Source organism: Leopardus geoffroyi, chromosome E1 (genome assembly GCF_018350155.1).
Source record: "Leopardus geoffroyi isolate Oge1 chromosome E1, O.geoffroyi_Oge1_pat1.0, whole genome shotgun sequence".
NCBI classification, from domain to species: Eukaryota; Metazoa; Chordata; class Mammalia; order Carnivora; family Felidae; genus Leopardus; species Leopardus geoffroyi.
This window is the reverse complement of record NC_059330.1, coordinates 60,371,651-60,398,560: the sequence shown is the minus strand read 5'-3', so window position 1 is coordinate 60,398,560 and position 26,910 is coordinate 60,371,651. Positions and strand designations below refer to the sequence as shown.

General features: G+C 62.1%; 3 protein-coding genes and 1 long non-coding RNA gene across 6 annotated transcripts; 3 read left to right on the top strand and 1 right to left on the bottom strand.

Moving 5' to 3' along the window:
• The first annotated feature begins 3,356 nt into the window (after positions 1-3,356).
• On the top strand, positions 3,357-7,371 carry ARHGDIA (Rho GDP dissociation inhibitor alpha). 2 transcript variants are annotated; one of them, XM_045489885.1, is made up of 6 exons: positions 3,357-3,464; positions 4,909-5,128; positions 5,244-5,327; positions 5,625-5,701; positions 5,790-5,853; positions 6,015-7,371. In XM_045489885.1, exons 2-6 carry the CDS (start codon positions 4,939-4,941, stop codon positions 6,212-6,214), a joined length of 615 nt encoding a protein of 204 aa, XP_045345841.1. In that variant the 5' UTR covers positions 3,357-3,464; positions 4,909-4,938; the 3' UTR covers positions 6,215-7,371. The 2 variants fall into 2 exon arrangements, with proteins under 2 accessions (XP_045345841.1, XP_045345842.1); XM_045489886.1 differs by lacking the exon at positions 3,357-3,464 and adding an exon at positions 4,106-4,389.
• A 4,323-nt stretch (positions 7,372-11,694) lies between these two features.
• On the top strand, positions 11,695-21,549 carry P4HB (prolyl 4-hydroxylase subunit beta). The gene is made up of 11 exons (XM_045489878.1): positions 11,695-12,223; positions 13,121-13,327; positions 14,749-14,882; positions 15,019-15,156; positions 18,285-18,389; positions 18,574-18,699; positions 18,881-19,081; positions 19,409-19,529; positions 19,643-19,824; positions 19,932-20,018; positions 20,655-21,549. Exons 1-11 carry the CDS (start codon positions 12,073-12,075, stop codon positions 20,733-20,735), a joined length of 1,533 nt encoding a protein of 510 aa, XP_045345834.1. The 5' UTR covers positions 11,695-12,072; the 3' UTR covers positions 20,736-21,549.
• A 1,111-nt stretch (positions 21,550-22,660) lies between these two features.
• Positions 22,661-26,864, bottom strand: LOC123604148. Of its 2 annotated transcripts, none has more exons than XR_006715240.1 (3): positions 26,831-26,864; positions 23,080-23,247; positions 22,661-22,928 (listed from the first exon to the last, which is right to left on the bottom strand). It is a non-coding gene; the product is annotated as an uncharacterized LOC123604148 (long non-coding RNA). The 2 variants fall into 2 exon arrangements; XR_006715239.1 differs by lacking the exon at positions 26,831-26,864 and adding an exon at positions 23,457-24,121.
• PPP1R27 (protein phosphatase 1 regulatory subunit 27) lies at positions 25,292-26,520 on the top strand. Its single transcript, XM_045489881.1, has 3 exons — positions 25,292-25,620; positions 25,706-25,856; positions 26,177-26,520. Exons 1-3 carry the CDS (start codon positions 25,431-25,433, stop codon positions 26,298-26,300), a joined length of 465 nt encoding a protein of 154 aa, XP_045345837.1. The 5' UTR covers positions 25,292-25,430; the 3' UTR covers positions 26,301-26,520.
• Positions 26,865-26,910: the final 46 nt, after the last annotated feature.

Below are 26,910 nucleotides of genomic sequence, written 5' to 3'. Positions count from 1 at the left end.
GAGCATGAACGGGGGAGGGGCAGAGAGAGAGGGAGACACAGAATCGGAAACAGGCTCCAGGCTCTGAGCCATCAGCCCAGAGCCCGACGCGGGGCTCGAACTCACGGACCGCGAGATCGTGACCTGGCTGAAGTCGGACGCTCAACCAACTGCGCCACCCAGGCGCCCCTGTAAGGTTTATTTTCACAGCAGGCTCCCAGCCCCACCAGCCACCCCCGGGTCAGGTATGGCCAGGCTGTTATACCGGGTATTCACATCCCTTAGGTCCTTTGCTAATTTGTCTTTTTTTTTTTTTAATGTTCATTTATTTTGAGAGAGCGTGCGAGAGCGAGCTTGAGGGAGGTGGGGAGAGAGAGAGAGAGAGAGAGAGAGAGAGAGAGAGAGAGAGAATCCCAAGGATGCTCCACGTTGTCAGCAAAAGCCCAATGCGGGGCTGGATGCCATGAACCACGAGATCATGACCGGAGTCAAGTCAAGAGTCGGACACTCGACCGACTGAGCCACTCGGGCGCCTCTCTTTGCTAACTTGATAAAAGGTTCAAAATAGTGTCACTGCTCCCTTGTGACGGTGCGAAGTATGCGCCACATCACATTTGAAGGGGTCTGGTTTCCACAGGTTTGAACTGCACCCCACAGGAAGGGCGGAGGACAGGGACTGGTCAGGGCGGTGGTGTGGGGCCACCAGCCGGGTCTCAGCCACGGGACACTGTATGGGACCCCGGGATCCTTCAACACGACACCACATGGAGCAGAGAGAGGATGATTCTACCGACGGAGACATTAACGTATCGCTAACTGCAACGCACGTAACTTCGATTCAGGTTCAAATAAACCGTGAAAGAACTCACGATGCAATCAAGGAAAATACCGTTCGGATCTTTAATTCTGTTTAGGACCGTCGTTAACTTTTCCTGGTTGGTATTCCAGGCGCCAACTGCTCTGTGAGAGATTACCCAGAACTTAGCGTAAAGCAGACACCATTTTATCTCACACTCGCGGACTGTGAAGGTCAGGGCGAGATGGGTGGTTCGTGGGGCGCTGTGGGGGCAGGTCTTCCGGGTCGCGAGCCCCAGGTTTCAGATGAAGAGAAACCACACCTGTGCCCTCTCACCTGTGCCCTGAGCTGAAGCCAGAGTAGGATGAGACTTTTGGGGGTGCTGGGAGGCAGTGTCTTAGCAGAGGGGGATGGGGGTCACTGTGGCTGGATCAGAGGCCACGCGCTCTTTGCTTTTCTTCCCATTGAGAGAGATGGAGTCTAACTCCCTGCCCTTGAACCTAGGCTGGCTCAAGTCTCGGGCTTGACCGGCGGAAGGCCGCAGAAGTTTGGTTCTGGCACTTCCCAGTGGGTTCCCGCGAAGACTCGTGGGCGGGCCTTTCAGAACATTGGTTCTTGGGGTCCGGCTGCCCAAATCCCACAGGAGTCGTGTGGAGCGGCCTCGGCCGGCAGCCTCGGCGGGGCACTACACGGTGGCTCTGTCTTAGGCGGCCCGGCCTTGTTTGGCCCCCGCATGGACCCGACCCGGCTGCCGCTGCAGCGGAGCTCCCGCTGAGCTCACCCAGCCCGCTGAACCCAGAGAACTGTAAACCGCTGCTCCAAACCGCTCGCTTTGGAGTGGTTCCGTCCACAGCAGCAGAGACGTGGGACAGGTGAAACAGTGGCACCACGGCTACTCTTTGCCCCCACCAAGGATCTTTTTCCTTCCAAGTAAATACGTGCTGAAATAGGGCGCCGGGCTCAAGGCGGTTAAGCATCCACCTTTGGTTGGGGTCACGGTCTCACAGTTTGTGAGTTCAAGGCCCCCATCGGGTGAGCCCAAGCCCTGCTTCGGGATTCTCTCTCTCCCTCTCTCTCTGCCCCTCGCTCACGCTCTCTCTCAAAACAAAACCACAAGAAGCGCTGACATATTTATGGTGGAAATAACCTCTGAGGTTCGCTTCAAATTGGCTGCATGTGAGGGGAGGAGGGGAGGGCACGGGTGAAACGAGAGAGGCCATCGGCTGAAAACGACTGAAGCCAGGCAGCGGGCCCAGTGGGTTCACAACCCGAGTCCTTCCACTTTGGTGCGTGTGGTGGCCCCCTCCCACGCTGCACTAGGGCGGCCCGTGTGACCAGAATAGGGCAGAAGTGACCTTGCTTCTAAGAGACGCCGCGGCTGCGTCTGGAGCGCTTGCCGGCTCCCTTGCCCTGCTCTCTCTCTGTCCATCTGTCCGTCTCCGAGGCCTCACCCGGGAGCAGCCCTGTGCACAGCCGGGAGCTGCGGGTGACAGGGCACTAACTCCCCAAGCCACGAGGAACTGGGCCTCCTGGTCGCAGCACGTGCTGGGCTGCAGCCTCCTGACAGGCGGGGGCCAGAGCACCTGCTCAGCCGCGCCCCGATCGTCAGAAACCCTGGAATAAGCGCGTGCGGCTGCTAAATTCCAGGGCACGTCCTCACACGGATTGCTAACAAGATGAACGTTTGGAATTTTCCACACTAGGGTTTTCTGCTTTTGTTTTTAAGCACTTGGGTGACCCGAGGGCAGCGCTCTCCTCACCCAGCCACCCAGCAGTGCGGGACAGTGGTCTGTGGTACCCTGGGTCTCCAATGACAGGGAGCCGCAGAAGGCTCTGCTTCGGGGCAGCTCAACTCTCTGCACAAGGAGCCGCCAGCGCGACTCTTAAGTTACACAAAATTCGCAAATGTTCCTCAAATAGGAGAGAATCTCCAAAAGATAACGAAGGTTACTGTTTTGCATTAAGTTCGCGGCCGAAACCGCGCCCTCCCCCCCCCCCCCCGCGCGTGGGTTCCCCGCCTGGCCTCGCGGGTCGGGAGGGGGCGACGGCGGGGGGCGCGCCCCCGATGGGCGGTCCTTCAGGGACTCGGGCCCCGCGAGAAGGCCTCGCGCTTCACGAGGTCCTTCCCGCTGCTACGAACTGTCCCTCGACCCGGCGCGCGGCCAGCCTCGGACACCGGCCCGCTTCCGTCCGGGGCGGCGGACCGCGCACGCCGGGAGCCTCCGAATCGAACCCCCTCCCGCGGCGCCGGCCGTGCGGCACGGGGGCTCGGGGCGCGCGTCCACGGCCGGGGGTGGGGCGACAGCGCCGGCTCGCCCCCGCGCGGCACCTCGTGGACATGTCACGACGGACGGGGGCCGGGGGAAGGCGCACGGGAGGCTGCTCCCGTGCCCACGGTGAGCGGCCGAGCCGCGAGGACCGCCCCGGGCCGGAAAACAGCGGCAGCGAAGGGCGCGAAGCCCCCAGGCGGCCCCGCCCTCGCGGGACGCGCCCACGAGGCCGCCTCCACAAGATGGTGGCGGCGCGCTCCCGGCAGCCCGCGCGCGCGCGCATGCGCCCTCCGCCGCCGCCCGGCGCGAGCGGAAGTCGCGTGACCCCGGAAGTGGCGGGCCGGGCGCGCGCGGGCGGGGCGGCGACGTTCGTCATTCCGTGCGGGAGGGAGCGTGAGAGCGGCGCGGTCGAGCCTCCGGTGAGCGGCGGCGGCGGCGGCGGGCGGGGCGGGGCGGGGCTGGGGAGGGGGCGCCGCGGGGGCCGGGGGTGCGGCGCCTTTGTTCGCGCCGCCCGCCGGGGGTGGGCGCGGGCCGGTGCGGGCCTCCTTTGGGGCCGCCGCCCGAGTCCCGCGGCGCCCCCTCCCCGCCGATGCGCGCCGGCTGGACCCGGGCCCGGCGGCCCCTCCCCGGGGGTGGTGGGCCCGGCACCCGGCCAGGGAAGCGTGGGCACCGCGCCCCTGCCCGGTTTCCGAGCACCCCACCCTGCGCGGCGCGCCTGCCCGCCCAGATTGCAGGGCCCCGCGGAAGGAAGTGTGGGCCGCGGCCATCGCACTCGGAGGAGCCTGTCGCCCGCGGCCGCACTTGGGTGGCGTTAGGGCGTGAGCATTTTAGAGGAATTTAAGAGGAAGCGGCCGTGAGGCCTGGAAAAGCGGGCGGGCCCCACCCCACCAGTGGCGGCCGGCCGGCCGGCTCGGGGTTCCCAGCGGCCCTTTGTGAGATCTGCTCGGGCAGCTCCGGGCTGCTAGGCTGGTCCCGTGGGGAGAGGCGTTGGTGATCATTCTGGGGCAACCTGAGGTCTAGTGCTGACCGGGCTGTGGCCCACTTCCCTTACCGCCCAGAAGGACTTGAGTGGTTTCCGCTACTTCTCAGATTCTAGCGGGGTGCGATGGGGATCCCTAACTGAAGCCAGCCTCATGCACTGCTCCTTGGTCTCACAGCGCTGTCCCCGGCTCTTCTGGGCCAGGATCCAGAACGAGGGTCCTGAAAGCATAGGCAGGTCACAAACCCTCACAGTTGGAAAGAACATTAGCCGATGGTTAGGGTTCCTCATGACTTTTGGGACCCACCTGTGGGACTCAGGCTGGCCGGGTCGTCTGAGCTCCAGGAGAGCCCTGCGTTTGCAGGGTGAGGCCTTGCTTCACTGTTAGAACAAGGCCGAAGGAGTGTGCTTGGTCAGGGAGACCCAGGAGGAGGTGTCCCTTGGGGAGAGGGTCTAGGCAGCTCCAAAAGAACAGCAGGACTTTAGAAGTGACCCCGCCGGGGCCCTGTCAATTGGGCCTGGTGGTCTGTCTCTTCCCCCAGGGTGGGGGAGGTATGCCAGGTCTCCCTGAGGAGCGGGCTCCAGGCCCCACTTAGTTCTGGATGCTCTGTCCAGACCACCCCGGCAGGTCCCCGAGGTGGGCAGGGCAAGGAGTGTGGTTCCCTCTGGGCCTTAGGAGTCTGTGTCTGGGCCTTTTGCAAAGCTCTGCTAGGAGCTGCTTTCTTCCAGAAGGCAACTATCCCCTGGGGTCCAAGTACAGAGCCTGGTTACCTGCAGAGGGTTTTCAACAGCGAACTCGTGCCGGCTGTGGGGCTCGCTGGGGGGCCGAAGAGGTGGACACTGTGGGTCCCTTCAGGCTGCCACAGCCCTGTCCCTGCCCACAGGTGTGCCAGACCCGGTTAGAGTGAGCGAGCATGGCAGAGCAGGAGCCCACAGCTGAGCAGCTAGCACAGATTGCAGCCGAGAACGAGGAGGACGAGCACTCGGTCAACTATAAGCCCCCCGCCCAGAAGAGTATCCAGGAGATCCAGGAGCTGGACAAGGATGATGAGAGTCTGCGCAAGTACAAGGAGGCCCTGTTGGGCCGTGTGGCTGTGTCTGCTGGTAAGTGGGCTGAGGCAGTGCTGAGAGGGACCCCTGTCACTTTGGGGTTTCTGCTGCCTCCCCCACCCTGCAAGTCACTAGCGGGGTAGAGCTTTAACCTGCTCTCACTCCGCAGACCCCAACGTCCCCAATGTTGTTGTGACCCGCCTGACCCTGGTGTGTAGCACAGCCCCCGGCCCCCTGGAGCTGGACCTGACAGGTGAGTGGCATCCGGGGGTCCTCTGCGGCCCAGGCCGCCCAGCACCTTGCGGGCTCTGCTGAAAATAGTCTTTTGGAATGCTGGTGCCCTCTTGTGGGGGGCCGGAGAAGTGCAGCCAGGAAGTGTTTGTGGACTCTGACTTTGGAGAGGCCTGGGTCCTGGGTGGGGCTACCTGGGGCCACCTGGGTCAGGGTGGGAGCGGAAGGGGTGCCCTGCAGCTGCAGACGGGGGACATGGTGAGGTCAGAGCAGCTTCCTGTAGCCGAGCCTTTCAGTACAAGCTTCTTCCTCGGCACAGGTGATCTGGAGAGCTTCAAGAAGCAGTCCTTTGTGCTGAAGGAGGGCGTGGAGTACCGGATAAAAATTTCTTTCCGAGTAAGGCAGACGCTGGGGGGCGGGGGGTGCTGGGAGGAGTTGGGCCTGGAGAGCCCCACCGAGCCGTGTTTGGGTTGTGTCCCTGCAGGTGAACCGGGAGATCGTGTCCGGCATGAAGTACATCCAGCACACGTACAGGAAAGGCGTCAAGAGTGAGTGAGGCGAGCGCCACCTGGCTGGCCCGTGGGAAGGGGCAGGTGGAGGTGGCCGCCCAGGGCGCGGGGATCAGCAGGGAGAGGAAGGAAGCGGTGTGCGTCCCCGGCCTCAGGTGGAGGCGGGCGGCACTGGTGACCTGTGCGTTTCCTACGCGCAGTTGACAAGACCGACTACATGGTGGGGAGCTACGGGCCCCGGGCAGAGGAGTACGAGTTTCTGACGCCCATGGAGGAGGCGCCCAAGGGCATGCTGGCTCGAGGCAGCTACAACATCAAGTCCCGCTTCACAGACGACGACAAGACCGACCACCTGTCGTGGGAGTGGAGCCTCACCATCAAGAAGGACTGGAAGGACTGAGCCCCGGGGGGCGGGCCTTCGGACAGACAGACGGACGGACCTGTCTGACGTGCCCCACCCCCACTGCCCCCACCCCATCCCAACCCCCTACCAAAGTGCTGACAGGCCTGCCCCCCCTCCCCCCACCCGCCCGCGGGCCCCGGCCTCCTCCTCGGCGGCCTTGCCTTGCTGCTTCTGCCTGCGCTGGGGGGGTAGAGAGGGGAGGGAGCCTGCACCTCAGGCCTCCACCTCCCTTTCCATACCCCTTCAGGTTCCCTCCCACCCGTCCTAACCCGACTCGAGGCCCCGGCTTTTCCAAGGGAACCTCGTGGCCTTGGCAGTTGCCCTGAATCCTGTTCTTCGGGGGTGGGGTGGGGTGGGGTGGGGTGCATGATTGGAGGCCTCTTGGGGGCCGGCCACCCTCCTGCTTTCACCTGTCCCCGGTCAGTTCATCCATCGCTGTCAGTAACCGTCTAACCATGATGCCTTAACATGTGGAACGTGTGCTGTGGGGGCCGTCACTAACCTCTAACCCCCCCCCTCCCCCCCGTGTCTGCATGAGCATGTGGTCTCCCCGGTCCCCGCCCCATCTGCGATCCCCGTGGCCCCGGGAAGTGTGTGGGATGTGCTGCTGCTCCCCTGCCCGCCAGGGCCTAGCCGGCCCCCTCCCCCGGCCAGGGCTGTGGGGACGGCTCCAGGGGCTCTGGGAAAGCCAAATTGCCAAAACTGAAGTTGCCTCCGTTCCCATCCGGGAGGCCGGGTGTCCTCACGCCTCTGCCTTCTTTGTCCCGGTGGGCGGCGCTGGAGCCCACGGCCCCAGCAGACAGCCCTCGCCGGACAGAGCCAGCGGCCGAGCCTTATGTGTCCCACCCGGGCCTCCCGGCCCGGGGTCGCGTGCCTGGCCCGTCAGTATTTATTGCCTCCATATGTGCCGTCCTCTGGGCCCCCTGGCCTGCCACCTCTGCCCCCAGGCTCGGTGCCACCGTCCCCGGCAGGCCCTCCCCACACCCAGCCAGGACAACCATGGGACCAAGCGCGCACAGTCGGAGCCCTCCCCTGTGCCTCCCCTCCCCTACCTTCCCCGTGCCCCCCCATCCCTGTCAGGACGGGGCCTAGAACGCCCAGGAGCCTGAACCTGCTTCTCCTTTTCTGACCGGGAAATAAACTCCCCCAAAGGAGCCAGGGTGTGTGCTGCTTGTCTCCTGGCGGGCGGGGGCAGGAAGGCAGCAGGAATGCTTTTTTCCTGGGTGGTGGCCGCTGCTTCTGTGACCACTTTCATACTAATGTCGAGTGGCCAGGGTTCACTGTGGGTGAGGAACCGGAGTCCCCAAAGTGCCCAAGTTTCCCCGGATTCGGGGCAGTGGGAGGGGGCGCGGTAGGCCCGTCTTGGGGTCTAGAGCACCGGCTCCTCAGGAGATGCCCCAACCCTGAAGAAGGGGAGCCTCGCTGGAGGTTTGAGGCCTGTGCGGCAGGCAAGACATGCAGGTAGGGGATGGGAGGGGCCCTGCTGCCCTCTGGTAGTGCCGGGGGGGGGGGGGGGGGGGGGGGGGAGTTGGTGCCGTGGGCTGCAGGAACAGGCAGGATCAGCGGTCCAAGGGTGGAAAGGGTGAAGTGGGGGTAGACTGGAGGAGACTAGAGGACCCTCGCTGCCTAAGGTGCAAAAGTGCCAGGAGAAGAGTCCTGAGTAACCGCCAATCCCACGGACCAGCGAGGCCTCTGCCGGGCCTGGGGTGGTGGGGAGCGGAGAGGAGGATGGTCCTGCCTCCTCTCCAAGCACCACCCCCAGGGCACTCAGTAACCTTGACGCCCCCCCCCAACCCCAGGATGAGGAAAGGGTGGGTGGGCAACCTAAGCTCCAGACACCCTCTTACCTGGCCCACGTGGGTTACAAAAGCGGTCAGGTGCCACACAGTGGGGATGCGGGACTGCTCTCCTGGAGCCTCTCCTGGCCACACCTAAGGCGGCCTGCCCCTCTTTCCATTGCTTCCAGCACAGTGTGCCCAGCTGGCAGCTTCTCGGCAGCTGGGCTGGGCCACATGCCCGTGCCAGGACAGCTCCTACAGGGCTGGTCACTGCCTCAACCCTCCTTACGGGGGCCCCGTGCTCGATGGCGTGAGGAAATGGCACTTTCTGCCCAGACACAGACCCAAGAGCCCAGGCAGGAAGCAGCCTGGGCCCCAGTTCTTGATTCCACAGGGTTAAAGACCCTAACCCACCTCTCCCAGAGCCAGAGCCGTGCAGCCCCAAGACAGGCCTGGTGGGACAGGCTCGGGCAGGGAGCTGCAGTGAGACCAGTTCCGGGCTCTGAGGCCTTTCTCGCGGAACCGGACGCGGCTGCCTCTGGCGCTCATCCCCCACCCCCAGAGGCAGAAAGCCCCATCTCAGTCAGTCCATAGCGCTGGGGCCACCACCTCCCCTCTCCCAGTACACTTCCCGAGAGGTCCAGTGCAAACCTCTAAACCCAGGGAAATCCTGTGCCGTCAGCAACGCCCTGGGCCAGGGCCTTCTGAGGCTGTCAGGCCAGAAGGCCTGCTACTTTTGCTCTCGGGTTTCCCCAGCTTTACTAGATACGTGAACTCAGGACCCAGAGTGCCCAGTTGTACAGGCACACTGCCAACCCCCAGGACTTTGTCCCCCGCCCCCGCTGAGGGGCAACACAGGGTGGTGCCTGCAGGACGTGGCTCTTGGGTCCCAAGTCTAATCTGACCCTCCTGGTTCCACCCTGAACCTGTCTACAGTCTGGGAGCCAGTGTCTGTGGCCCTCTTCCCTTCCGTCCTCTTCCACGTCCCCCAGAAATCCCCAAGCTGCCACCTCCTCCTCATCCACTCCAAGATGGGCCCTCCCCTCCACTGAGGAGGGTGCCGTGGTCACCAGGTCAGGACCCCTGATGTGACTGATCACCAAATACTGTGGTTTAGGATAATCTTCATGCTCCTGTGCAGTCCCACTCCACGATCAGGACGCCTGCAGCCCCCACCCCGGGGGGCATGCTCACCACCTCGTCCCCAGCATGCACAGGAGGAGGACCGCGGGATAATGCCTGATCGGGAACCTAGTCAGATTTCAGTGGCCCAGCGAGCACTTCTGGGGTGTCCGTGAACCTGCCATGATTCCCTCGACACACCCTATCCGACCCTATCCCTCCTTCCAACCCTATCACGCATTGGAAGGCAGTTTTATTCTGAGAACTCTGCTTTTGAGAATGGTATTTATCAAAACACCTGCTATTTAATGGGCAACTTCTCCGGGAATGCGACGCCTGGAGGATGTCCTGTAGTTGTGTGGGTCCCCAGAGACACAGCCACAGGGGCAGGTGGGGCACCAACCTCCCAGGGCACATTCCGGCCCAGGGCCTGGGGCACAAGGTGAACACACCCCACCGCCTCTCTCTGGAGCTGATTTTAGAAGGTATGTGAGAGGGTCTTAGGAAGAATGAGACTGAGCTGGCCCTCCCCTCGAAGCTGAGGCCTGCAGAGGCGTTCAGTGAACCAGCCTGTGTTCCGGGACCAACCGCACAGAAACGGGGGGTCTCAGGCCTCCCCCAAACCAGGCCTCCTTCCAGCTGAGACCCCCGCTCTGCTGCTCCTGCACGAGCTGGTACGTGAGGCCAATTCAAGATGAGCAAAGGCATCCTGAGGAGAAGGCACGTTGGTGCGGCTGAGGTGTCGGAATACCGGGCCTGGGTCAGGCCAGAGGCCAGTCACCCGCATCAAGGTGCGTTTCGGCCGCCCTCAGCTGCAGCCATGGAGGCAGACTCGGCCAGAGTGAGGCTCATTCGCGGCCGTTGCAGCCTTGTCTGCTTTACTCTCCCCTTAATCCCAACGTTCTCGTCTTTGTCGGGACTGTATGTTCTGGGGCGAAGCTGCCTCTGGTGCTGGCACAAACTCATCGTCGTGGTATCTGTATCTCTTCACTGTCCCCAGCAGAAGAAACGCAAACCCCACTCTTTAGGCACCTAAACCCTGGTCTCACGAGCGCTTCCGAAATCTAGACAGGATACAAATAACCCTTATATCAGGCCCCGCGGTCTGTAGAATACGGGTTGTGGCAATCATAAAAACGTTAGGAGATAGTGCAGCAATGAGGCAATCCCCACCCACACCCAGAGAGCACAGGGGGAGGACTCCGCTCGCAATTGTTAGGAAGAGCTGCCATTCATCTGTTGAAGCCCCAGGCCAGGGCTTCCCCCACCCCATGCCCCCCTAGCTGGGGCGCAGGCCGGCACCTGCCAGGCACACGTTCACCGCCTTTCTATGCCCAAAGTCCCAGCTCCTGGCAAGTGGTCCCTGTGAAGACACGGATGCCAGCAGGTACAAGCACCTCCGTGAACCTTGCTCCCCTGGCACTGAGGGAAGAGCAGAGAACACGGCCTTGACCTTCAGGAGTGCATACGCCAGTTGAGGCAGCCCCACACAGGAGAGACAGGAACACATGCCCTCCCCTCCAAAAGCAACCACTCGACAAATGTGAACTCTCAAAAGCACGAAAGCATGTTTTTTTCTGTCTTACCATTTCTGAAACGAGGATGTTATTACAGCCAACGTGTACATTTAACGTGGGCGTGTTTCTCTTCTTCCTGCCATGTTATTAAATTGATGAGAAGTCTCAAAGCTACTGGTGGTGGCGTTTCGCAACAGAGGAAGCGAATACAAATGAAGAGGAAGGTTTCCTGGAGACAAACGGTCTGTTCCAGGGGTGGGGATGGGGGTGGGGCGGGCTGCCAGGATAAGGCAGACGTGGTGGCAGAGGCTTTGAGCAGTGACGGAAAGGGACGGCGGATCAGCCTAGAGCAGCGCCGTCCAGCAAAAATAGGGTGGGAGCCACAACCGATATTTTAAAATTTCTAGAAGCTAGTCAAACACTTTAATTTAGCCCAACGTATACAAAATACCAACGCAACATCTGAATATAAAAAAGTTACGGGAGTTCCCGTCGCCTCGGTGGCAGGTGGTCACCGCCGCGGAGGGCAGCGCCCGGGGGCCCGGGATGGCTCGCAGACAGCCAGCAGGAATTGGCAGCCGAGGGGAAGGCAGGTGCGCGGCTCCCCGAGTCGGCCTCCCCCGGGACCCCGAGTCCCCCGCTTTTGGACCCTCAGCTGCAGCGGCCCAACCTCCCTCTTCCTGCGCCCGTTCTGGTGGGCCTCCTCGCCGGCCTCGGCGTCCCCCGCGCCACCTGCGCGCCGCCTCAGCGCCCCGACCCGCCGCCAGCACCGCCCGGGACGGCAGAGCCCCGCCGGCCCCGCGGTACTGAGCTCGCTGCACTCACTGCCCGACCCTCACGCGCACCGGAAGTTGCGTAGGCTCGCCTTCCGACTCGCAGAGCTGGGGGGGCGGTGTCAGTTAAGGACAAGCCGTCCAATCAGAATGCAACACGAAGGGTTTCAGAGGCGCAGACGCAGCTCCGCCCTTCACTCGGGAGCTCCGCCCCACTGCCACGTTTGACGACGGATCGCGCGGGCGTGCGCGTATCTCTTGGCCAATCAGGAGCCGCAGATCCTGGCCTCCAAAGGTAGCAGCCATTCCAGACCCGCGGAAGGTGTAGGAGAAAGCCACCAGTCACAAGTCGAGGGAGAGAAAGTTCTCCATGGGGAGCCAATGAAAAAACCGGGTAGAGTGCGAGCGCGAGCTCCTCGGCCAATCTCGGGCGAGGGCGAGGGAAGCCCCCATGGCGATTTCGAATCCGGGGTCGGGGGCCAGAACGGACAGCCAATGCGAACGCTTTGGAGGTGGGCCCCGGAGCCCGCCAGCCAATCGAGAGTGGGCGCAGGCGGGCGCGCGCGCGGCGGCGGCCGGGCTTATAGGGGCGGGGCGGCCGGCGCGCGCTCTCGTGGCCTCGCTGTCCCGGCGGCGCCAACCGAAGCGCCGCGCCCGCTGCCGACATGCTGCGCCGCCTTCTGCTCTGCCTGGCCCTGGCCGTGCTGACGCGCGCGGGCGCCGCCGCTCCGGAGGAGGAGGACCACGTCCTGGTGCTGCACAAGGGCAACTTCGAGGAGGCGCTGGCGGCCCACAAGTACCTGCTGGTGGAGTTCTGTGAGTGCCGCCGGCCTGGCCGGGCCTCGCCGTGGCGGGGCGGGGACGCGGGGGGGCCGGCGGGACGGGCGGGGGTCCCCGGGGCTGTCAGCATCCAGCCCCCCCTCAGGAGGCGCAGTCCCGGGCTGGTGCGGCGCGCAGAGCTGCTGTCGGCGTCCCCGCGCTGCCCACGTCCTGGGGGCATCCCTCCTGCTTGAGCCGGGTCCCAAGGCTGGCCTCAGGCCGACAGCCAGGACATGCTTTGTGCCTTACGTCCACATGGCAGGGGCCCTCCGTTAGCCTTGTGTGAGCTGCCACCAATACAGAGGAGCACGCCGGGGTCCAGCCCCCTGAGCGCCCCGCAGGACTGATCCCAGAGCGCCCCACCTTCAACCCCAATACCGCTGGCTTTAGCAGTGCTGTCACCCAGACTCAGCACCGCCGTCTGTGTTTATAAGTGTGTAAGCACTACTTGGGGTGGAAAGCTCCAGCCCGCCAGAGCTGCTAACCTGAGCTGGCAAAGAGTCACTTTTAAGTGGGAGTCTTGGGGCAGGTGTGCACAGGTGTGCGTCGCACATTCACGACTAGGTCTTGCTGAGCGTACAGGTGCCGAGGCGCTGGCTTCTTGACTTTTCTGGGAGATCCCAGAGACGTGACCGCCCTCACGGCCTGCAGATGATGGGAAGTCACCCATCGTTTGTCCCGTGCCAAGCAGCTTGGGGTCTGGTGTCAGTTTGTCGTTCGTGGCCTCTGTACCAATATTGCCCAAGAGCGTCAAGCTATCAGCTCAGCCCTGTGGGTTCGGGGGGGTTATCTTGGTGAGTAGATAAGATTTTTATGGAAGGAAGTGCCAGGAGAAGGTGGGGGAAGCGGTGGAACTTGGTCGACGCTGCTTTCCAGCATCCGTTTCTTTTCCAGATGCGCCATGGTGTGGCCACTGCAAGGCTCTGGCCCCCGAGTATGCCAAAGCAGCTGGCAGGCTGAAGGCGGAAGGCTCGGAGATCAGACTGGCAAAGGTAGATGCCACCGAGGAGTCCGATCTGGCTCAGCAGTATGGTGTGCGTGGCTACCCTACAATCAAGTTCTTCAAGAACGGAGACACCGCTGCCCCCAGAGAGTACACAGGTGTGGTTGCCGCACCGCCCTTCTCTTCCCTGCAGACAGGGGTGTGCCTGCAGCCTTTGGGAGAGACCTGAGAGGTGGGGAGGCCCGCTTTCAGAGGCAAGGCGGGGAACCTGGTCTCAGACTGGATTCTCAGTCGAGGTCAGCCTCTGACGCTCTCGTGAGGAAAGCGCTCCCATCCCCGAAGAGTGCGTCAGGTAGACAGGGACATCCTTCTGGGGCGGGGGGCAAGCTGAGGCTTGTCCTAAGGTTGACCAGTGAGAGGAGGAAGGACCCTCGGGCCCACTTAGAGCAACAGGTGTAGCGATTTGGGAGCGTCCGGTGTGCCAAGCCAAGTGCCCAGGGCCTTCCCCAGGGCAAGGGCTGAGGCTGAGAGCCGCTGGGTGACAGGCTGGCGTCACTCACCTGTCCTGGCAGAGCTCAAATGCGAGGCCCGGCCCCTCAGGCTGCCTCCTGGGGCCTGGGCCCCTTTGTAGCCTGGTAGGTACCGGGACAAGAGGAGAGACTTTTGTCCACAGAACCGGTTCTGTGGCTCTTCTGTCAGAATGCTCTCGAGCAGCCTCGTTGATCCTGACGTCTGTGGCTCTGGTGTTCTTACTGGGCTGCTGTTCTGTTGTTCACACGTTCGCCTGGGTTCGCTCTCAGGACAGGAAGTGCAGAGTTCCCACGGTCCCATCGCTCGCGCTTAGGTTTGGTGAATGAGACAGCTGCTCCTAACTCCACCTGGAACTGATGAGTCAGCATCTCGTTGCCACTTAGGAGAATCCTTCTAAGCGTGAGCCTCGCACCCTCCTCGTGCCGGGCCGGGTGGCCAGATGCTTTGAGGGGTGGAAGGCCCCCCTTGGCCTCAGTCCCAGGAGGAGCAGGCTTCTACCTTTCCGGTCTGTCAGCTCTGGGTGGCCTGCAGGAGCCTGATGACTCTCATTTTGCTGGTCTGCGAGGCGTGTGGGAGGGCCAGGCCGAGGACAGGGACCCCTGAGTGGCCCGCATGTACCAGGCCAGCTAGGGCTCAGGGAAGGCGGGGGTCGAGCTGATTTACCAAGCAGCCTTTTTTTTTAATTTTTTTTGAATTCCATCACATCTTTAACTCTGACGGAGCCTAGAGTGAGGCCACTGGGGGAAAGTGTGTGTTTGATGAATTTAAGCGTCAAGGGATTTAGAAAGCGCAGAGGGCTTAGAGGAGGGGGCGGTGGCGTGATTCTGCTACCCTGGGGGCAGCCGCTGCGTCTCCCCTGCTTCACACCCAGTCCCGGTTTCTCAAGAGACAGAATAGTGCTCTTAGCGCTAGGATTTGCACAGGCGCGTAGACAAGGTTCCTCTTCTGGAAGGAGAGTGTCGAGCCCCGGTCTTGGCAGAGAGCTCAGAGAACGGGCAGGGAGGGTGGGCCCTGGTTTTCAGCGGAACCCGCCTGTATTTGGGTGCAGCTGGCAGAGAAGCTGAGGACATCGTGAACTGGCTGAAGAAACGCACCGGCCCTGCCGCCAGCACGCTGCCCGACAGGGCCGCCGCGGAGGCCTTGCTGGAGTCCAGCGAAGTGACCGTCATCGGCTTCTTCAAGGTAGAGGCTTCGGCACTGCGCCCCGTCGTCGGGGAAAGGTTCCCTGTGGTCTGGGTACTGCCTGTCTGTCCTGCTGGCGGCCCGGGAGGGACCCTCGGTGCTTGGGTGAGTGGCCACCTCTGCTGCTTCTCTGTAGGATGTGGAGTCGGACTTTGCCAAGCAGTTCCTGCTGGCAGCGGAGGCCATCGATGACATACCTTTTGGGATCACGTCCAACAGCGACGTGTTCTCCAAATACCAGCTGGACAAGGATGGGGTTGTGCTCTTCAAGAAGGTAAGCGGCCCTCCAGCAGCCCCGCCCAGGGCATGGAGACACCGCGGGGGGGGCTGCTTTCCTTATCACTTCCAGCCCCTGAGAACCTTGCCCGGGCGGCGCTGGACCGCCAGCTGGACTTATCGGGGGCCTGTTGGCAACGTCAGACCATAGGAGCCACTCAGACAGTGGCCTTCAGACTTTGCGCTGTGGGCCCGTTGTTCTGGCTCGAGTGGCAGCTCCAGGGCCGTGTTCGATGAAGGTGGAGCTGCTCTGGACTATTTAGTGTTTCCGAAAAAAACAAAATGGCAAAACATTCGGGAAGGTCTGCCGCCTTAACCTTTTCTGAGCACGTGATTCTTAGTATGAGGCATCAGTTACGTTGATGGTGCCGTGCGGCCGACGCTCCTCTGTTTGCTCAACTTTTTGATCCCTGGAAATGGAGGCCGTGCAGGTGGCAGGCAGAGGAGGGCAGAAATCAGGAGAGAGGGGCAGGGGGCAGGAGGCGTGTCTTCGGGGATGAGGATCGGGCCTTTCGCTCCTGTTTTGTCCTGGTGGGAAGAGGGCGGGTTTGGAACTCCAGCAAAGCAGGAAACCCCGTGGTCAGAAAGGTCGCCGGCTTCTGGTCTAAGGCCATTGTGTGTGTGCGCCCCACGTGTAGGGCATCTGGGCCGAGTGACTGAAGACAGGTAACCTTGCGTAGAAACTGCCGCGTCTGGCACCTTGCCAGGGGCTGGCAGGGAGGGGTGAGGGTGTCTCCCGGCTGTACTCCTGAGGACTGGGGACGCCAAGGTGGCTGTGCTTCCGTCGACTGGGGACACCAAGGTGGCTCCAGGTGGCTCTGTTCCAGCGTCCTTGCCACTCCAGTGTTTCTGTAGTCTTGCTTTCCTCAAGACAATTCCAGATCCTCGTAGCGCCCGCCCCCCGCGAGGGAACGGAGGGGCTATGAGGCCCCCATGGGGGGCCTGCGTGGGACTGGGCGGGATGGGCCTCTGCAGGTGGCCAGAGTCCTGGGTCCTGAGGTTGAGGCTGACGGAGGGGGAGGGTGTCTCAGAGACCGCCGAGACCCGTATGCCTCCTGAAAATCCAGAGCGCCAGTTCTCACGCGTCCTCCGGCCTCAGCTCCCCGTTGTCTTGGGCACTGGGCACGGCCTGGGTGATGTGACCCCTTGGGTCTGGTGCCAGTTGGGGGGCAGCCTCGAGCAGAGGCCTGGCAGGACCCCGGGGACTTTGTGCCGCGTGGGTAAGTATGGGTCCCAGCCGCAGTCACAGACTGTTGTACGGACGAGAAGGAGGAGGCTCAAGTCTGGCCCCTCCCGGCTCTGTTGGGCCGGCCCCCGTTTTCTCCATCATGCTCGTTTCCTCAGTCTTTCTTGTTCCCTTTTCTCTAGGTTGTTCGATCCCATTTCTTGCAGTGTGTTGGGTCTGTCCAGGGGCCGCTGTGGGCAGCCTCACTGAGTCAGGCACCTCCCTAGTGGGACAGGGCAGGCCACTTGCTGGGAAGGATGGGGGCTCGGATGGTAGCTTGGGTCATGGGTCACTGGCAGTTGGACTTCTGGTTTGAGAGCTATTCTGTGTCTTTATTCGTCCTGGTGGTTACTTTGCTTTTCTTTCCTGAAACTGAGGGGTAGGAGTAGGTGTCGGGCCAGGCCTGTCCTCCGCTGCCTGCAGCGTTGAGCCTTTTGGGGATGTTTGTCATCGTGGCCTGACGGGGCTGGGCTTCACTACTGTCCCTGACTGAACGAAGGCTGGTTGTGTGCTTTTTACTGAAGTAGAGGGGGACTGTAGCGTGACGTGACCCCATCACTAAAAAGATTGTGTGTCAAGACAGGTGCGTGCGGCAACTCTGTTCTTTGGGCCTCTGGGCGTGAAACTGGGCACACCGCTCGCTGCCCGGAGGGGCTGGCGGTACGGCTCTGGAGCAGTGGGGGCCTGTGCGCCCCTGGTAGGGGCTCAGGAGCATGCCTGGTGGAGCCGGGCCCCCTGGCCTTGGCTTTTCATCCCCTTTCCCCTCTTCTCCTTGGGTTTCAGGAAGAGAGAGCAGGCTTCGGCTTTTCCTGGGGGTGCTGTGCTCGTGGCCCCTGGCACCTGGCCCTCGATCTGGTCTAACTTTAGCAGCCGGTGTCATAGTTGAGCTGAATGAAGGTCAGGCTGTAATGTGATGTTGGCGGGAGCAGGGAGTGGCCACCTGCTTTTCTGGAAGTTCCTTTGGGGAAGTGTAACTGGAAATGACTGGGAAGAAAAGGTGAGTAGTTTCTCTCTGTGGGACTCATTCGAGAGTTCAGAGGGAAGGATGAGATGCTCGTGTGAACAGGTGTAGACGCAGCATCGTTTTTGTGCTGGGAGTGGTCTCTGTGCTCCACCCGGAGCCAGGGCTGCAGCTTCGCTGCACGGCTGCCCGTGGGCCTCTCTGGTCTATAGCAACAGCCTTCCAGCTTCGGGGCCTCAGGACCTCTGAAACTCTTAGATATTACTAGGGATCCCAAAGAGATTCTGTTGTTGTGGATTCTATCTATTGATTTTTACCAGGTCAGGAATCAGAACCGAGAAATGTTTCTAAGACCCTAACCGTCTAGGGTGTCTGGCTGGCTCCGTCGGTAGAGTGAGTGACTCTTGATCTCAGGGGTGTGTGTTCAAGCCCCACGTTGGGCATGGAGCCTACTTAAATAAGAACTCGTCCGTCTAAGTAACAGTTACGTGTAATCAGAAGGTCTTGTGAAAGTTAGTTTTTCCCAGACAACTGCATTTGAGTGGTGAGCGTGTTCGGGTTCTGCTGGTTTCTAGCCTCCACCTTGTGGAGGGCAGACCTGGCTGATGTCAGTCTGTCGGGACGTCCCTTGTCACTCTGCTCTGATCTGAGGGCATAGCACACTCGGGAGAACGCGTGTTCTGAGCAAGAGCATGAAATTGCAGCTGCCCTGGAAGGGCCCCACAGTCTCCCCTTGGTGTCGCTGTGGCTCAGTGCCCGGAAGAGGCTGCTGTCTGCAGCCCTCATCTGGCTCTGTTCGGTGGACAGAGGCGTGTGGCTTCTGCTCTCGCAACTCCGGGTTGCTGTGCCGGGCCGAACCTGGGCTCTGGGGGCGGGGGGCGGGGCGGCATGGGAGGCTTTGGGAGGACCGAGGTTCTCGCAGCCCTCTCTGTGCCCACAGTTTGACGAAGGCCGGAACAACTTCGAGGGGGACATCACCAAAGACAAGCTGTTGGACTTCATCAAGCACAACCAGCTGCCGCTGGTCATCGAGTTCACTGAGCAGGTGCGGCTCTCCTGTGGGTCCTGCGCCCTGAGGGCGGGGCGGTATGGGAGGGTCGTGGGGTCCCGACCCCGGGAACCCCCACGTACAGATCGTTGCAGCGGTGGCATTGCAGCCGTTGAGAGAATGTTCTGCGTAAATGGCTTAGTCCGTGGCTCAGACCCAGTAACCTCTGTTTACAACACAGACAGCCCCGAAGATTTTCGGAGGTGAAATCAAGACTCACATCCTGCTCTTCCTGCCCAAGAGCGTGTCTGACTATGAGAGCAAACTGAGCAACTTCAAGAAGGCCGCCGAGCGCTTCAAGGGGAAGGTGAGCGGCTCAAGTGACTCAGGCTGCAGGGTGGCCCGGGGCTCTCTGCGGCTCCCGGGTCCCTCTGGGAGGGCCAGGCCGTGGCGGTGCGAGTCTGCACAGTGTGCGTGGCGGGAAGCAGCCAGGCCGGGGAGCGGAAGCTGCCTGCGGCCCCCCGCCTCACCTGCCGCTTCTCCCCTAGATTCTGTTCATCTTCATCGACAGCGACCACACGGACAACCAGCGGATCCTGGAGTTCTTCGGCCTCAAGAAGGAGGAGTGCCCCGCCGTGCGCCTCATCACCCTGGAGGAGGAGATGACCAAGTACAAGCCGGAGTCGGACGAGCTGACGGCGGCGAAGATTGAAGAGTTCTGCCACCGCTTCCTGGAGGGCAAGATCAAGGTGGGGGAGCCACATCCCGAGGTGGAGCCGGCCCGCGCCGGCCTCTCGGCCTTTGGGGTCCCGGGCTCCCTGCGGCTGCATCTGGAAGGTGTCCGAGCTGAGCGTGGACTCCTGTGGACGGGGCCCCAGATGGCGTGAAGATGCTTGGGGAGAGACGTGGTGGTCCCACTGCTTGGGGAGCACAGAGCAGCCCCGACCCCGTGGGCTCGGCCCTCTCCCGAGGCTCCGTGAGCAGCTCTGGTCCCTGTGTGTCTCAGGCCGGGGTGGGGGTCCTGGGGGCCAGTGGGGTCTTGAGCCATCCCTGACCCTGCTCTGCCTGCCCTCCAGCCCCACCTGATGAGCCAGGAGCTGCCCGAAGACTGGGACAAGCAGCCCGTCAAAGTCCTGGTTGGGAAAAACTTCGAAGAAGTTGCTTTTGACGAGAAAAAGAACGTCTTTGTGGAATTCTGTAAGTGGAGCCTCTTCCACTCGTGCGCGTGTCCCCCACGAGGGCCAGCGGGCCGGGGGTGGGCAGAAAGCGGCTCCTCGGCCCAAGGCGGGGACTCCGCTGCTCTCTTCCAGATGCCCCGTGGTGTGGGCACTGCAAACAGTTGGCCCCCATCTGGGACAAGCTGGGAGAGACGTACAAGGACCACGAAAATGTCGTCATCGCCAAGATGGATTCGACGGCTAACGAGGTGGAGGCCGTGAAAGTGCACAGCTTCCCCACACTGAAGTTCTTCCCAGCCGGCGCCGACAGAGCGGTGCGCCTCCGGCGGGGGGCTGGGGGAGGAGGGGGGCAGGGCCGGGGAGCGCGGGACCGGCTCCCTGATTCACATTCTCGCTCCCCCTCTCCCCCCCCCCCCCCCAGGTCATTGATTACAACGGGGAGCGGACACTAGACGGTTTTAAGAAGTTCTTGGAGAGCGGTGGGCAGGACGGGGCCGGAGACGACGATGTAAGTGGCACGTTGGTTCCGCCCGGCCAGCCTCTGGGTCACACCCTGTAGTCCGTGGGACAGGCTTACGTGGGCGCCACTTGAGGCAGGCACGGGGACCCGGGCTGGGGGGCTGCCGGGAAGCCCTCACCGTGCCCCGCAAAGCCATCCTCCCTGATGAACACGCTGTACGGAGCGCCCGAGAGGGGCCTTTAAATGCTGACATTTGCTTCAGAGACTTACTCGTCCCGTGAGGCTCCCTCCTGCGCTGGACCCGGACGCTCCTCCCCGGCCGCTGGCTGAGGCGTCCTGCCGGACACCAGCTTGGGCCTGTCGGTGCAGCCGTGGGCGGCTGGGGAGAGTGGAGGCCGGTCTGTGCCCGGGCCAGAGGGCAGGGTGGTGTGGGGGCGGGGGCCGGGGCAGCGGTCAGTTCAGTGGGGTACGGTCGGCAGGCTGTCGGCGGCCCCACAAACCCTGGAGGCTGGGGTCCCGGGCTCCCCTTGCACCGTCTTGTGGGCAGAAGCTCTGAGAGCCGACAGTTGGCTGCTTCTGCCCAAAGGGCCAGCCAGTGTCTGGCTGACCGAGGCCCCGCCCCGTCCCTCCCGGCCCCTCCCGACCCACGTGCTTGCTTCCCTCCCTCTTCCTGCTGCGCCCCAGGACCTGGAAGATCTGGAAGAGGCGGAAGAGCCTGACCTGGAGGAAGACGACGACCAGAAAGCTGTGAAGGACGAGCTGTGACCCGGAGGCCAGACCCTGGCGCCCAGACACGGCACCTCATGGCCGCACACCCAGCGGCGCGGCCTCCGGAAGCTGGGGCCCCTCCCCGGAAGGAGGGAACGTCCATCGGAAATGCAGGGAACTTTCTGAAGCGACACTTCATTCTAACACACGTGTAAATCGAAACCCATCACCCTTTGCTTTTCAATCTCTGGAAAGGGATTTATCTCCAGGCCAGCCCATCTTCTGGGCCATTTTTTTTTAAATCGTGATGTACTTTTTCGTACATGGTTTTGTCCAAAGTGCTCGTTAAAATGTCTTGGAATCTCGGGCAGGTGAAGCCTCCTTCCTGTTAGGTTTATACTGTCACTTTTGAACATGCCATCGGTGGGATTTTTAGACATTTTTGGACGTCAGGGTGTCTGTTCCACTCTGGCCGTGGCTCCCCGGAGACTCCTGTCCCCTGCTCGGGGAGGGGCCCGGCCGGCCTGGACAGCCACTCTCACATGCCGGTGTTGCCATGGCTGAGCGTGGTTCTCCCGGTGTTTGGTTAAATGGACGCTTTGGCACGGTGGGGAAGGCGGGGGCCTTCTGCGCCTGGAGGGGTGGTGGGTGCCGGCCGAGCCCCGGGCAGCCCCCCATCCTTCCCGAGCCAGGCCCCCCGTTCTGTGACTTCCAGGGTAACCTGAGGCCTGTGCCAGGCAGAACCTCCCATTTCCAGGCTGGGAAACGGTCAGGAGTGCTTGAGCCGAACCAAACGTTGACAGTTTTCAGGCATTTCTACCACAATATTGGAATTGAACACATTGGCCAAATAAAATTGAAATTTTACTACTCTCGTTGTCCCTGCTCTACGGTCCCTCCGGGGCCTGGGCTCGGGTGGGGCCTCTCGCCAGGGCCTTTCTTGGCACGTGGCGCCAACACCGGAGCCACAGGAGTCTCTTGGGTCGTCAGCCCGAGGTGGTGACCGCCTGCAGGTCACCAGGTGGAGGCGCTGCCCCCCCCCCCCGTGAAAGGTCCACAGCCAGCCGGCGGGCAGGGAGCACCCGGTGTGAGCACTCTGGGCAGCGCCGACCAGACCCCTGCGCTGCCTCCCCAGCTCAGTAGCCCGCGCTGAGCGTTGCCCATAGCTGGGCTTCCTTCCCCCGTTCTCCAGTCTCGGGTGGCCTGTGCCGGCAGCTTTCCAGCTGGTCCGCTCCCCGGTTCAGGTGTGCGGTGCCTCCGTCCTGCTGGCACAACGAGACGCTTAGCCGCGGAAAGGTGAGCTGGCGCCGTTCAGCTTCAGTGGGAGGACGGCGGCCCTGCCCTCCAAAATGGGAGCTGCTCCCCCAGGGGGCGCACGGCCTCCAGCCTCCAGAGGAGGAAACCCAGCACAGAGTGAGGCTGCCCCGGGGGAGGGGGAGGCGGGGTCCAATCCTGTGCTCCCTGCCCCAGCGACCGGTGTGGGTGACCCTGTGGACCCAACTGCGCCAGAGCCAGGCCCCTCCGCGTGGAGAGCTGGGAGCGGGCGGGAGCACGGTGTCATGTGCTCCTGGGAGCGGCGGGTGAATCACCCGTACCTTTCCCCTTTTGCAGAGGCAGCTGATTAGCACATTCCAGGGCCTGGATTTGCTGGGAGGCTGTGGGGGTGGAGTCCAAAACCTGGCCGGGCTGCTGGATTAGCAGGCAACTTTGCACACTCAGGGTGGTCAGTTAAGGCTTAGCAGCCCGGGCGTCCCAATCTCCCTCTCTTCCTCTCCCCTGCCCTCCTTCACTTCTCTCTCCAGGTGGCAGGAAGTTACTGCCCTGGTGCACCAGACACCCCTCCCCCACCTGCCCCCCCAGGTCCTCAGGCCTCAGAGCCTGCCGGCAGGGACAGGCTGTACAGTGGGCCCTGCACCCAGTCTCCCAATGGGCTCTCTGGCTCCTGTTTTCTGCTGGATAAAAAGCACCACTAGTCGCACTCCTCGGACTTTTCAAAGTGGGCTTTTTGCATTAAATGTTTTGGTTTGCTTTATTCCTCTAGAAGGTAGAAACCTAACATCGTATAAGCCAGGTCACGGGTTCACACGGGCATCAGGAAGAAAGCCACATGAATACAGGTGTGGTTCTGATGTGGTTACAGGTAGTTAGTGTTTGCCAACCAACATTCTTAGGTGAGACGCTCACAGCCAGCTTCTGACAAAAGGTTCCAAAGTGAGACGCTTCAGGCCAGGCCCACGGTTTAGAGAACGGCTCCAGTGCCCAGGTAAGAATTAAAAGCACATTAAATACCTTCCAGGGGAGTCTGTTGTGAATGGGGGGGCGGGGGGGCGCTTTGGGCACCAGTCCCTTCTCTGGCCCAAGCTGAAACCCAAAAGCCAAAACCCCCAAGCTCTCAGCTCACCTCGGTAGGACGGGGCCTGTCTCCAGCCCGAGACCTGGCCACTCTCGGGAAGGCCTGGGTGGCAGCTTCATAAAGCCTTCTTTCATTTGATCCCCTGAGCAGGCAGGGCAGACAGAACTTTCCACGACACCAGAACAGGCCATCTTCACATCAAAGGAAAGTTTTCTCCTGTAAACACGCCAGAAGAAAGTATACTGACTCCTCCCAGGTGACTAGGAGTTAAGATCACCCAGCACCGTCCTCTGAGCCCTGAAGCTCAGGAACCCCAGGCACCACCCCTGGATTGGGGGCCCTGCAGAGCCTGGCCTGGGAGGAGGGTTCCATGGTGGCCAGGCCCGGCCAGCAGGTAGGGGCTCTGAGACCAGCCGAGAAAAAACCTTGTCAGGGCAGGGAGTCTGTCTTAGGCGGTGCCCCATTTCTCCACAGCATTTGGCCCCAAGGCTTTGCACCTAGAGGGTGTTAAATACATTTGTTGATTTGGTTCTGTTGGATGGAGACCAGCCTGGTGATGCAAGGCTGCTGGTGACCAGGTGGCCGGCCCCACCCCCAAGAAGAGTGCCAGTCAGCCTTGGTTCTGTCCTTACTCAGGACTCCAGAGACTCCCCAGGGGCTTCTCGCCAATGTCATGGCTTGAACTGCATCCTCCAATATTCCTAAGTTGAAGTGCCAACCCCCGGGACCTCAGAATGTGATCTAATTTGGAAATACAGTTGTCATAGATGTGGTCGCACAAGACGAGGTCATTCCGGAGTAGGGCGGCCCCTAATCCAATGACTGGTGACCTTATAAATTTGGACACGCACACACAGGGGCAAGGCCCTGTGAACATGAAGGCAGAGATGGGGTGATGTCTCTACAAGCCAGGGAACAAAGACAGACACCAGCAGCCAGGAGGGGGCCTGGATTCTCCCTCAGAAGGAACCAGTCCTGCTGACGCCTGCATCTTGGACTTCCCGTCTCTAAAACCATGAGGAAATAAAGTTTTGTTTTGTTTTTCAATGTTTGTTTATTTTTGAGAGACCGAGTGACACAGAGCAGAGCAACAGAGGGAGACACAGAATCCGAAGCAGGCTCCAGACTCTGAGCTGTCAGCACAGAGCCAGATGTGGGGCTCGAACTCAGTGTCCATGAGATGGTGACCTGAGCCGAAGTCGGCCGCTTAACTGACCGAGCCACACAGGTGCCCTGGAAATAAAGTTTGTTTCAGCCCCCAGTCTGGCACTTTGTTATAGCAGCCCAAACACACCCAGCTAGCCAACAGCACGTGCTGCGGGCGCTGCCCCCCGGACCCCGTGAGCTCCTGGCCCAGCCCTGCTCCTGTGCGCAAGGCTCATTTCCACTGGCTCTTCTCCCCACCAAAGTCTCGGCCACCCCTGGACACAGGCTGCTGCGGTGGACTGCTAGCCCCGGCCCAGCCTGCCGGGCATCTTCGACGCATTGCACTGGTTACGTTCTTACAGGGAAGCCCGGACCAGGCAGAGTGCGTACGCCACCCGGGCCGTGACGGCCCTTCCGAGGGGAGCAGACTGAATGCTCCCTCAGGCGTGAGCATGTGTGTCCTTGGCAGTTAGCGGCAGGAGCCTGGAGCCAGAGGAAATGGGGATGGAGGGCACGGGGCTAGAAGGAAATGAGGGCGGTGTGGGGAGGGCTACCTGGTGGGCAGGGTGGGATGGGCTAGTGGAAGCAGAGGCGTTTATTTACATTCTAACCTGGGAAGGTTCCCAGCGGGAGGGCTGGGTGGTGCAGGCCCAGCTGGAAGGTGACAGGTGGCAGGGGGGCACATGGGTGGGGCTGGACCTGTGCTGGCATGGTCAGGACCCTGTGCTTCCTCAGATGTGGGCAGCCCCTTGCTTCTCAGGAGGTGGGAGCAGCCACCCCCATCAGACCTCGGGCCTTTTCCCTGAGTTCCCAGGACTGTGGGAGATGCCTGGGCCCTCTCCATGACCTTGGTACCCGCTTGCCGTCCTTATGGGTCCTGTCCTTCTAGTGCCTTCTCCTGCCCTCGGTAAGGCACCTTCTAGGCCCAGCTGTGGGGCAGACAGCAGTGGCCAGGAAGGATCTGACCCCTTTGGCCGGGGCAGAGCGACAGGTGGGCTGAAAGACGAGCCACTAAACATGATCCTGTGTGCAGGGCAGAGCTGCTCTGTTTCAGCCCCTCCCGGTGTGAGCATGACTGCGCAGCTTTATATAGCACTGCGGGCCCTATATAAGAGGGAGGTGGCCTCGTCACGGGAGAGCACGGGGCGGCGGTGGCGCAGGAAGAGCCTGTATGCGTTGTCTGATCCGGGCCGGACACGTCCCTCCCCCGAGCAGTAGGGTCCCCGCAAGGTGGACCCACCACAGCCCCCAGGATGCCCAGCAGGACCAGCCGCTACGCCCGATACAGCCCACGACATCGGCGCCGGCGGATGCTGGCCGATCGCAGCGTGCGTTTCCCTAACGACGTCCTGTTCTTAGACCACATCCGCCAGGGTGACCTGGAGCAGGTAGGGCGCTTTATCCGGGCTCGGAAAGTCACCCTGGACACCATCCACCCCTCAGGTGAGCGCCTGTGGGGCCAGCCGAGGGTCTGTGGGCTGTTGGGGGAAGACCTCAGCTTTGACCCCTCCCGCCCTGCTCTGCCCAGGCCTGGCCGCCCTGCACGAAGCCGTGCTCTCTGGAAACCTGGAGTGCGTGAAGCTGCTGGTCAAGTACGGAGCTGACATTCACCAGCGAGACGAGACTGGGTGGACGCCCCTGCACATCGCCTGCAGTGACGGGTACCCTGACATAGCCAGGTGAGAGGGCCAGGCCAGGGGCTTCATCCCAAATGCCCTGACCTCAGGTGGCCTCCAGGATGTGGTCTCCTGAAAGGCGGCCCTGGCAGTAGAGCTAAGAGCCCTAAGAGCTTCTAGGATCTCCTTTCTACCCTGTTGCCTTCCCTAGAGCAAACCGGAAAAGTCAGCCACTGTTTCCGGAGGATAAAGTTTCTTCCTCTTCACCCTTCCTGGAAACATTTTTTTAAAAAGGTGCACCCCAGGACTCCAGCCTGCTACCCCGGGGTTGGGGTGAACATCCTGCAGGCCGCCTTCCCCCCACCACAACCTTTGCACCCCAGGTACCTCATCTCCCTGGGGGCAGACAGAGACGCAGCCAACGACGATGGAGACCTGCCTTCAGACCTCATCGACCCAGACTTCAAGGACCTGGTGGAGCTCTTCCAAGGGACTCGGATGGACTGAGCCCAGCCCTGCCCTCCCAGGGCTCTGGCCCTCCAGAGAGAAGTTGGGTGCCCACCTCCCCCACGTACGAGGACTTGCCCCACCGGTAGGGGCGGCAGCTGGCCAGGAGCCCGTACCTGGGCACAACCCCCACCCCCCACGCTTCTGGCCTGGCTTTTTCTCCAGGTGAATTTTTTTTTATCGTGACACTTTTTACTTTTTCAATAAACGTCATTCCCCAGCCCCTGGTGGTAGCCTGATTACTGGGCACGGGGCCGTCCCGGTTCTCCCGCTTCCGGTGGTCAGTGGGCCCTGCCATCCCAGCGCCAGGCTTGGGGGTGCAGGGGGCAGCGCCAGGGAAGGGAGCCAGCGTCTCGGGGCTCCGGGGTCTGAGGTCTCTGACCCCACCGACCCCCGACTCCCGGAACCCCGGCGTCCCCAGCCCTCAGCTCCGCTCCCCTCGGCTCTGCAGCCCCCGCTCCCGCCGCCCCCCCCCCGCCCCCCCGGTACCCGGCCGACCCCGGATCTAACGAAACCGGAGGCGCCCGTACCGCGGTCCCCCGGTCTCTGGCCCCGCCCCCAGCGGCCCCGCCCCCGTCCCCAGGCGCGCGCGCCGGTCACGTGCCCCCCG

Coding starts and splice junctions, on each gene's coding strand:
- PPP1R27 (XM_045489881.1), top strand. CDS start 25,431: ATGCCCAGCAGGACCAGCCGCTACGCCCGATACAGCCCACGACATCGG. Junction 25,621..25,705: donor GGACACCATCCACCCCTCAG/GTGAGCGCCTGT, acceptor TGCTCTGCCCAG/GCCTGGCCGCCCTGCACGAA. Junction 25,857..26,176: donor GGGTACCCTGACATAGCCAG/GTGAGAGGGCCA, acceptor TTTGCACCCCAG/GTACCTCATCTCCCTGGGGG.
- P4HB (XM_045489878.1), top strand. CDS start 12,073: ATGCTGCGCCGCCTTCTGCTCTGCCTGGCCCTGGCCGTGCTGACGCGC. Junction 18,700..18,880: donor CCGAGCGCTTCAAGGGGAAG/GTGAGCGGCTCA, acceptor CTTCTCCCCTAG/ATTCTGTTCATCTTCATCGA. Junction 19,082..19,408: donor TCCTGGAGGGCAAGATCAAG/GTGGGGGAGCCA, acceptor CCTGCCCTCCAG/CCCCACCTGATGAGCCAGGA.
- ARHGDIA (XM_045489885.1), top strand. CDS start 4,939: ATGGCAGAGCAGGAGCCCACAGCTGAGCAGCTAGCACAGATTGCAGCC. Junction 5,129..5,243: donor CCGTGTGGCTGTGTCTGCTG/GTAAGTGGGCTG, acceptor CTCACTCCGCAG/ACCCCAACGTCCCCAATGTT. Junction 5,702..5,789: donor GGATAAAAATTTCTTTCCGA/GTAAGGCAGACG, acceptor GTGTCCCTGCAG/GTGAACCGGGAGATCGTGTC.